General features: G+C 48.6%; 1 protein-coding gene across 5 annotated transcripts in view; it reads left to right on the top strand.

The window, feature by feature from the left end:
* Window positions 1–2,410: 2,410 nt before the first annotated feature.
* The window catches only part of MAPKBP1 (mitogen-activated protein kinase binding protein 1), a 120,740-nt gene continuing 112,600 nt past the window's right edge, over window positions 2,411–10,550 (top strand). For 2 of the 5 annotated variants that reach the window (XM_027818141.3, XM_043549843.1), the window contains exons 1-2: window positions 2,411–3,262; window positions 4,259–4,620. In XM_027818141.3, the coding sequence (XP_027673942.2) occupies window positions 4,504–4,620 (117 nt within the window). In that variant the 5' untranslated portion in view covers window positions 2,411–3,262; window positions 4,259–4,503. The remainder of the gene's footprint in view (window positions 3,263–4,258; window positions 4,621–10,550) is intronic. The other 3 variants (XM_043549846.1, XM_043549842.1, XM_043549845.1) reach the window with 2 other exon arrangements.

The following is a 10,550-nucleotide window of genomic DNA, read 5'->3' as shown; positions in this document are numbered from 1 at the left end:
GAGCCACCAAAGATGGAACAAAGCAGTCATCAAGCAAGAGAAAAGGAGGGCAGGCATCAAAGGAGATGGGGAGGGAGAAGGGTGTGGAGGAGCAGCTCCCAAGAGATAGGATGGGGGTACGGCAGAGGGAGGGGGAAAGCCATGGTAAGCAGGGCATTAGTAGAGTTTCACCACTTTTACCCCTGCTTTCATCACAGATAATGTAAGTTCCTATCCCCTCCCTTAGGCCTCTGTTGTGGCTTTTAGCTACAGCCCTGAATTGGGAGCAGAGTGGAGTTTCACAAGCTCTTCTCAGCTTCCAGGCACATAGAAGGAGTGAATCCACTGCTACACCCTAGGTATCACATGTTGCAAAGCGCTGCAGCAGACACATTAAAGAGCCACGTGCGGCTCCTGAGCCTCAGTCCGAGTATCACTGCCCTAGATACACCTGCTTTCATTGCCATTCTTCCTGGCCAGTGCTGGTGGGAGGGACTATGGCTCTCCTGCCTCCCCACCCACTTTGAGGGGATTAGTGCCCCTAGTGGCACCAGCAGGCAGCAGTCCCTGTGTTTAGGAGAATGCAGGGACTGGAACTTTGGCTGTGCTCCCTTGTGTACCTGCAGAGCATGGGTGGTGGGTGGAGACCCCCTTTGGGGAGGCTAGCCCCTGGCTCCGCCCCTTCTGCCTGCAGCCCAGGCTGTACAGGCACCATACAATCAAAGAATCATAGAATATCAGGGTTGGAAGGGACCTCAGGATGTCATCTAGTCCAACCCCCTGCTCAAAGCCGGACCAATCCCCAACTAAATCATCCCAGCCAGGGCTTTGTCAAGCCTGACCTTAAAAATATCTAAGGAAGGAGATTCCACCACCTCACTAGGTAACGCATTCCAGTGTTTCACCACCCTCCTAGTGAAAAAGTTTTTCCTAATATCCAACCTAAACCTCCCCCACTGCAACTTGAGACCATTACTCCTTGTTCTGTCATCGGCGCCCACTGAGAACAGTCTAGATCCATCCTCTTTGGAACCCCCTTTCAGGTAGTTGAAAGCAGCTATCAAATCCCCCCTCATTCTTCTCTTCCGCAGACTAAACAATCCCAGTTCCCTCAGCCCCTCCTCATAAGTCATGTGTTCCAGTCCCCTAATCATTTTTGTTGCCCTCTGCTGGACTCTCTCCAATTTTTCCACATCCTTCTTGTAGTGTGGGGCCCAAAACTGGACACAGTACTCCAGATGAGGCCTCACCAATGTCTATGTCGAATAGAGGGGAACGATCACGTCCCTCAATTTGCTGGCAATGCCCCTACTTATACATCCCAAAATGCCATTGGCCTTCTTGGCAACAAGGGCACACTGTTGACTCATATCCAGCTTCTCGTCCACTGTAACCCCTAGGTCCTTTTCTGCAGAACTGCTGCCGAGCCATTCGGTCCCTAGTCTGTAGCGGTGCATGGGATTCTTCCGTCCTAAGTGCAGGACTCTGCACTTGTCCTTGTTGAACCTCATCAGATTTCTTTTGGCCCAATCCTCTAATTTGTCTAGGGCCCTCTGTATCCTATCCCTACCCTCCAGCGTATCTACCTCTCCTCCCAGTTTAGTGCCATCTGCAAACTTGCTGAGGGTGGAATCCACACCATCCTCCAGATCATTTATGAAGATATTGAACAAAACCGGCCCCAGGACCGACCCTTGGGGCACTCCACTTGATACCGGCTGCCAACTAGACATGGAGCCACTGATCACTACCCGTTGAGCCCGACAATCTAGCCAACTTTCTATCCACTTTATAGTCCATTCATCCAGCCCATACTTCTTTAACTTGCTGGCAAGAATACTGTGGGAGACGGTGTCAAAAGCTTTGCTAAAGTCAAGGAACAACACGTCCACTGCTTTCCCCTCATCCACAGAGCCAGTTATCTCGTCATAGAAGGCAATTAGGTTAGTCAGGCATGACTTGCCCTTGGTGAATCCATGCTGACTGTTGCTGATCACTTTCCTCTCCTCTCCTTTCCAACTACCATCCGGCTCCAGCGCTTATTTTGCGCCAGGGCTTGCTGGGGCTGAGCCCCGGCACCTCTAGGCTTGGCACCTCAGTTATGAAAGTACAAAAATAGCTTGACCCCCAGCACCTCTTTCATTACAAATGAAGCACTGACTGGTCTACTATTGAGCCTCTTGGCTGCGGCTGGGGCAGCATGATACCCACAGGGGTGGAATCCCCTTCTCTCAGATAACAGCCCAAGCTCCCTGGCGGGTTCAATCGTGCCCAGTTGAATGGGAGGCAGCGAGGAGGCTGGTTGCTGAGGCAGAGGCCAGGGTCTGGGAAACTGGAGGTGAACAACCCCCCCACAGATGCAATGCACAGTGCCCTACTGGAAGGTGCGCGTGGTATAAGACCCTATAGAGAACAGAACAGACCGGGCTCATGGCCTGCAAAGGCGTCATCGGCACCCCCAAGGTGAAGTACAGATTGCTTCTCCCTTGGAGATCTAACAAGCGCTCTCTAATTCCTCCTCTGCCAATCCCAGCCCGCTGCTCCCGCCCCCAGCTCTGCAGCCCGCCAACCTCTGCGCCAGCCTTCGCTTTTGCGGGGTTTCCCAGCCCTCCCTCTCTGCAATTTCAAGCTTCCCCCGACCTTTTTTTTTTTTTTTTTTTTTGGGTCTGTCAGTTTCGCGTTTTGATCTGCCCGAGCCACCGTAGCCCGGCGAAGCCGCCTGGCTGGGGCTGTGTGTGAGCGCTGAGAGGCTGCTGCAGGCAGAGGCGATCCGATTCCGCACAGGCTGGGGCTGCCGCGGGGGATGCGAGCGGGAGCCAGCCTGGAACTCCGAGAGCGGAAACAGCTGAGCGCGCAGGCGGTACGCTGCAGCCAGCCGGGGAAGGCGATCGGATCCCGGGGGGAGGATACGGAGCAGGGGGCTGGGGGCAGCGACTCTGGTCAGGTTCAGCCCCGTTACAGGCTGCGGGGAAATTCACCAGCCGAGCCGCAGATCTTCCTCCCCCATCCCCTCCCCGCACTTCTCCTCCCGCATTTTTAAAAACCTCTCCGAAGTGGTGACGAACTCCGGATTCTCGCTGCAGTTTGGGTCTCGCTCCTCCTCTCCCCGTGCACCAGTGCCGATGCCTGCAAAGCCGTGACACCAGGGACGCCGACTTCGGAGCTGGTTTTTCTTTCAGGGAAGGTTGGCTGGATGGACAGAGCCTTGGATAAATCCTTTTTAATCGCACTTCCCTGCTGCCCCCCCGCCCCCTCCAGCAGACACCGCTCCTGCTGCACCAAGGTAATAGAAATCGGCCCGTGCAACCGCCTGCTTGAAAAGTTTATTTTATTTTTGGGGTGGCAACGTTCTGATTTAATTAAAACGAACCAAATTACCCCGTCCCCATAATCTCATTTCTGCATAATGAGTGGGCAATGTTCTGAAAGGGCTCGCGATCTTGCTGACTCTAGCATTCTTTCCCCTCCTTCCCCCCATCTTGTATGAAAGCGAGGAGGATATTTTAGTGCAAACTACTTCAGTTAGAAACCTGACTTGATTCTCTCCCCCCACCCCCTCCAGCTCGGTGGCTTGGGCAAAGATGTAGAAGGTTTGGTTTGAGATCTCTAATCCTTGCCAGCAGTCACGATTCCTTGCTAACCTCCTTTATAAATAGAGGTGTGTGTGTGTGTGTAATATTTTATGACTTTATATTTAGATAACGTACAGTATATTAAAAAGCAGAGGTAAATTTATGGGAGCTTTAAAAACACCAGCAGTCTGTCTCTTATTTACTCTTGGTACCTTAGTGTGACTTATATTTTGTATTTGTTATTGTTTATTTAAACACCAACAATATGCTCTGCATCCTATAAACCACAGAAAATGAAATGGTCCCTGGCCTCTGCACTAGTCTGTGGCACTGTTTCTGCAATTGGATGTATGTGGATGAACTCCTGCTGACTGTAATGGGCTCCATGTGGGTTCCAAAGGGCTGCTTGCCTGGATCCAACTGCAGGATCAAAGTATCTGTGTTTAATACTGTACTTAAATCCTGAAATTTCTCTTGTCAAACGCATCAAAATGGTGTCTCTTTAGATTTGTAAATTACAAATAAATACAAAATTGTCATTTGCGACTTTTAAAAAACTTCTTTGCCATCATGAATGAATGATACCCCATCCATCCATATCCCACAAAGACTTATATGGTGTCTGGTTTTCATTCTGCATTCCCTAGAAATACAAAAGTACAATTTATTGGGGATGGTTTTTTGACCCATGAATCCTTGTTTTTTAGATTACAGCTGGTCTGATGCTCTAGCATCTGCAAAGGAGAAACCTGAAAACATACTCGAGCACCTTGGCCCAGAAACCCACGAATTCTGGTGAAGCAGAGTGGGGAGTCCCCAGAAAACGGAGTCAGTGAGAGACATGTGAAGGAGTGTGAGTTGGCCCTGAGCTCGTGGGCGTCCTGGCCACAAAGTTGGGCTGATTTACTGAAGTTTGTTTTTGAGTGGGGTGATACTCTCCCTTCACCCAGCCATGATGTCGGTTGAAGGATCTACGATAACAAGCAGGATAAAAAACCTGCTTCGCTCCCCATCCATTAAACTGAGAAGGAGCAAGCCTAGAAGTAAGCGAGAGGACATCAGCAGTAAGGTGAGTGAGCGATGTGTTGGCATCACATTTAACCTTGTTTCCTAAGGCCCTGTCTGGGCTAAAAATACAGCCATGTTGGGACACCTGGCCTACAATGACAGTATCCCCCAGTACAACTGGAGCATAGTTTTGGTTTGTATTAAACAGGACCTTAACTGTGTCTCTGAATCTCACTAAAGTCCAAGTCACTTCTACGGAAGCACTGTATTTGCACAGCTTGGATGTAAGTGATGTAGCAGCTTCAGAATAAATCATGTTAAGAATGTTTACTTTGGGGGGAATATTAAATGGGTCCAGTAGTTCCTACACTCTGGTCAATGGTCTCTTGCTGGTCATTCACAGAGAGACGCCTGGTCCCATTAGGCTGGCTCCTCCTTGTTTCATAAATACTAAAAATATGCATGGAATTGCTGTAGGTGCCATAGGGCTTTATGTGTCCCACTTCTCCCCCTAGCTCCCAGCGCTTCCTGCCACGAAACAGCTGTTTTGTGGCGGCAAGCGCTGGGAGGGAGGTGGGGAGGAGGGGAACGCGGCGTGCTCTGGAAAGAGGCAGGGCCGGGGCGGGGATTTGGGGAAGGAGTCTAATAGGGGCAGAGAGGGGGTGGAGTTGGGGTGGGGACTTTGGGGAAGGGGTTGGGGTGGGGCAGGGCAGGGGGCAGGGCCGGGGTGAGCACCCACTGGCACCTGGAAAAGTTGGTGCCTATGTTTATGTGATTGTGAATGGGAGAGAAATGTAAGATGAGAGATCAGAGAGGAGATGTTCGTGAAATTATTCTCTACTCAGATGTGGTCCATGACCCAGAGAAGTGTGAGAACCCTTGAACTAACTTTCCCTACTTTGTGTGGTTTTTATAATTAACAAAAGTAGCAAGAATAGTTTTCAGGGATGTTTTAGCTTATAAACAAGCCGGGGGGTGGGAGGGCGCGAGGGGGGAGATGGGAGAAAGGAGTTTTATCTCGTGGCCCATTCTCCTCTTGGTATCAGTAAAGTCAGGAGGCTGAATTCGTGACAGAAACAAGCATTCCTATGGAATTGACTGATGTCATAAAAAGAGGACGATAACTTAATTGCGTGTCAAACAGAAGGAGAAACCAGGCTGGGAGGTATTGCCTAGTGGTTAGAGCAGGGGACTGTGAGTCAGGGGACTGACGTCTATTCCTGACTCTGCCACTGACTCGTTGCATGACCTCAGGCAAATCACTTAAGCTTCACATACCTCAGCTTCCCCATCTATGAAATAAGGCCACTTAGTCCTCCCTGTTGTGAGGCATCACTAATAAATGTGAAATTTGTTGGATGAAAAGTGTTATCATTGTGTTTGTTGAAAAGCAAAGGCTTCAAAAATCTAGCTACAGAAGCGAAGAAGGCGCATACAACTGCAGGTGAAGTAAATTAGTTTAAATGTTTTCTCTCTGTCAAGTTTGCCCCAGTGCGAAATCCTGCTCTTAAAAGTGTGGATCAGGGATGGGCTTTCTCTGGGTAGCTGCTGATTACCAATAAGCCCAATTCTGATCTCTCCTCTCCTCCCCCATATCCCTATAGGATAAACAGTACTCTGCTTCCTCCCAACTGTTTGGGGGAAGAGTCCTCTCTGTTTGTGTATAAGGTGTATGTGCTGCATTCAGAACAGCCTGACTGGACTCTGATGCCTGCCGATGGACCACACTTTTTATCTGCTGACGAAGAGTTCTTGGTTAGTCTGTGTCCACTGCTAATTTTTCAAACCATAAAAAAGGACACGTGTGCTGTACCCCTTGGGATTCAGTTTCAGTAAATGGAAAAGGTATCCAGACTCAGCTGAACACTGCCTGCTCCTTTTCAGAGCTGGAAGCGGCTGCTAGGTAAACCTCTAGCCACACCCTTGTACCAGTTCAGCCCTTTCAGAAGAGCTTCATTGTATCCTTCTGAGTTGAGTATTGTGAGGTACTTCTGCCAATGCACTTGCACTGTGAGTTGTCTGATCCCTGCAGGGAATGACAGATTCATCCCACACCATTAAATTAGATTTTGGTATCTTATTAACAAGTGCATCAGTGCAATAGGTCAGTGAGATGCAGAGAAACAACTGTGTGAGGCAGTAGGGGCTGCTTCTTGTGGCATCTCCTTGATCCTTCCTCATTCCGGGGAGAACGTGAGTGGAAGCAATTTATTGTCCTGAAATGCTACATATTAGTGCTCTGGGCAAATGGCGTAGGTGTGCCTGCCCTCTGGTATAATTAATCTGACTTTGAACTCCGTCTCCTTGCCTGACTTCAGTGGGACTGTTGGTACACAGGCAAACAGGGTGTGGTCCCTTGTCAGAGGTCCAGTAGGAAATGCTTTCCTGTATATATCCCTGGAGATGCCTTCTCTTGCCACATGCGTGTTCTTATGCCTTCCTGAGGTAACAAGCAACTTCTACCACCATAAAGCTGTATGAGGCACCTTCCTTCTACTGGAAGGCGCAACTATAAATCCATTGGCATTGAATGATGGTGTTAAACATGTAACTCCTAAATGGGTCCCTTGTTTGTGCACTGTCCAGTGACCTCCCCCAGATAATAGGCAAGGTTGCTCCCAGGAGACAGTTAACTCTCTGCACTTGTACATTGGGCAGTCTGGAAAATGTCAGCATTCAAAGGGTTACATGCCATGTGATCATGTGTATTGTTGTAAAGCCGTAAGTAACACCAGAGTATGGTGGTGTACGGGCTTTATGTCAGTGATTGGCCGACTCTTTCTGGTGAATGCTGTATGCCTATGTAGGAGGGAGCAGGACTGTTGTTCTGGTCCCATACCTGGAAGGAGAGACCACACCTTCCACACTAGGTGTACTATTAGTATGGGGCGAGTGGGCGGAGGCCTGCCCCTCTCAGGTAAGAGGGCAGAACCGCGGAGCCCAGGCTACTAGTGATTTCTGGGGACGACAAAAGAGTGAGGTCAAAGCTTAATAATGAGGGATCCAGAGTGGGACATGGAGCAGAGAACCTCTGACAGCGCCCACCGCTTCTCAAAGGCATCCAGGGACTCACTGGATTCTTCCCAGAGGAACTCTGCCTGGAGACATGAATTGACAAGGGAATGGAAATAGACCCACAGTCACAGAGCACCCCCCACATCCAGCTTCCTTCTCCTGGAGTGATGAATGGCGAGGACATCCTGTGATTTTTGGGCGACCAGGGATGGGGTGTGCATAGAGCAGGAAGTGCAGGGAAAAGTGCAGCCAGAACCTCATAAGAGGGTCTGGAGGAGCTGGAAGAGGGCTGCAACCTGACACACTCTATGTAGATATGCACCAGGGTCTCCCTTTCACCACAAAAGGGACAGTGTCAGGGGAGTTCGTGAACCTGCCAGGTACATGCCCGTGCTCATAGTCCCATGGAGGAGCTACCAACCAATATCCCCAAAGGGCCGTGGGACGACCATACTAGGTGTAGGAGAAAAGTGAGATCCCTTTAGCTCCACATCTCCTCTGCTGAGTCCTTAAAGCCCCTCCAACAACTTCTTTTAGAATTGGTAAAAACCTGCAGCAAACAGCTGCCTTGATATACGAGTGCTGTGGTCTTCCCAATGAGGGGAGGCCGTGCCATCTGCTAAGGATAGCTCGGGCTTTGGGTGAGGCCTCCCAGGCTGGTGTGGGACCTTCTTTGTCTCCAGGGCTTTGGAAGGTGATTAGAGATGCCTGTGCAAGGGGTCTGAATAGATCAGGGGAGCGGGAGGAGGAGGAGAAGCTTTGTGCCAGCTGGCTCCAATCTGTGGTACAGGCCTATAATCCTGTGCTGAAAGTGGTCCGGCTGTGAGTGGACTGCTCTGCTGAAACCTGTATTGCTCTGAGAGGAGGAGTGGGCGCAAGTACAAATAAACGTTTTGCAGGAGGGGTGTGAACAACCTGCAGTGTGCTCAATGGGAACTGCAAAAAGAGGAAAAACTGGATTTGTGACCTGGTTTTGTTGCTTTATGAATGCCTAAAAGATGTGGGGGGGGTGTCTGTGTGGGGGTGGGTGTTGTGAAAGGTCATTGTCTATGCTGTTTTTTGTGGAAAATTCTACGGACAGCTAGTGAACTATTGGGAATATGACATCACAAGTACCAAGGCAAGCAAAATCCGAGCCTTTGGAAGAGAGGTTATTTTAGTCAGAATGTTGATAAAACACAAATAGCTTGATAACTTTTAAAACTCAAGTGCTTGGCAAACAAATAGGGGAAAAGACTTATTTGTTAAATCTGTAGCTCCCTTGTCTCTTCTGTAAAGAGGACGTGTTTGTACCCTGGTCCTCCAAGGAGACTTTCCACAGAAACAGGGAAGACCAACTTGATAGTCCTGATATTTGTAAGATTAGAAAAAAAAAGAGCAATTGTAAAACAACAGAAAACTCTTTCAGGCAGTGCTGGTTGAAAAATGGGATGTAGTGTTTTATCATCCCATTTTTGTAGTGATGGGTTGTAAACCAAACCAGAACAGCAGGAAAAACAAAACACCAAGCCCTCATTTGTCAAAATCATGAATTTAACTTTTGTTTTTGTTTTTTTTGTTTAGTAACTCTACTTTTAGGCCACCTTTCCCATTTCTCCTCCACTGCTTCCATTTTAGGTCCCTTCGTTGAGTTCCTTCTTTGAGATTAACAAGCCCAGACCTAGGATATGTAGCATTTCATCTCCAAGTCACTGAGTGTAGTGACTGCAAGTTTTTACTGCTGGCTGGCTAGTAAGTTATCTGAAATAAGTGTGTTGGTCTTAGTCCAGTTTCTAGTGGCTGGCTGTCCACAAAACCTCCCCTGCAGTAGGCACCCTTGTTAGAAATTTCAGCAGAGAGGCTGAGCATTGAATAGGCCTGGGGGTTGAACTCCCACCTATCTCCACTGATGATCCCTGAGAGAAACATTGGCAGGGCAGTGAGGGAACCTATTAATTGAACAGAGGATTTCATATAGATCTCTAGGCCTGTTAGAACAGCAGTATGTTCTGTCTCTGTACTATAATGCACTGATCACTGTGGTATCTTAGGGCTGGTCTACACAATTCTTGTACCAATTTATGTGTATCTGGTTAGAAACCAATATAGTTAAATTGGTGAAATCCTTAGTGTGGCTGCAGTTAAACCAGTGTGTAAAGGTGCTTAAATGGTTGGGAATAGGCTATACCAGCATAAGCACATTTATACTGGTATAACTGTGTCCACCCTGGGAAAAGGGGGGGTGGTGTTAATCTTTTGAATTCGAGCTATTTCTAAACTAATATTTGTAAATTGGTACAAAAATTGCATGTAGACCAGGCCTTGGAAAGTTAAATGCTTAAAAATGTAATGCTTCTTGCAATGATTGAAGTCCGGCTAAGTGCCGGTGGGGGTTTATCTGGGGACAGGACTCCTCTTAAATCCTGAGACAAAGCCTTGATCCTGCAGCAGCCCACACTGACTTCCCTAGGCATGGTATTTTAGAAAGCAAGTTGGACGTTGGGATTGGTCTCTAGTGGCTCTGTGGGTGGCACTGTGTCTTGCAACGGAAGAGAGCTTGTTTGAGACAATCCTAGACTCTTGTTCCTGGCAGGCATCCGGAGTGACACTGATTTAAATTTTACGTGCAGACCCAGGCTCAATCTAGCAATGTTGCTCAGGGCTGTGAAAAATTCACACCCCTGAGTGCCATAGTTAAGCCAATCTAATCCCTAGTGTAAATGCAGCTACCTTGACAGAAGAATTCCTCTGACCTAGCTACTGCTGCTTCGTGAGCTGGGTTACTTACAGTGACAGAAGACCCCCTTCCATCAATGTAAGAAACATCTACACTACAGCGCTACAGTGACATAGCTGCCACTGTAGTGCCCGTGGTGTAGACATGCCCTGGGGTTATGCTTTCAGTTCCTGAAGGAGCTCTTTGCATTGCATTCGGTCCTCATCACCAGCTCCTCTTCCCTGCCATTGGCTGTGCAGATGATTCTGGAATGTTGTATG

Source organism: Chelonia mydas, chromosome 6 (assembly GCF_015237465.2).
Source record: "Chelonia mydas isolate rCheMyd1 chromosome 6, rCheMyd1.pri.v2, whole genome shotgun sequence".
Taxonomy (NCBI): Eukaryota; Metazoa; Chordata; order Testudines; family Cheloniidae; genus Chelonia; species Chelonia mydas.
Note: the sequence above shows the minus strand (reverse complement) of the source record. Positions and strands in the feature narration are given on the sequence as shown.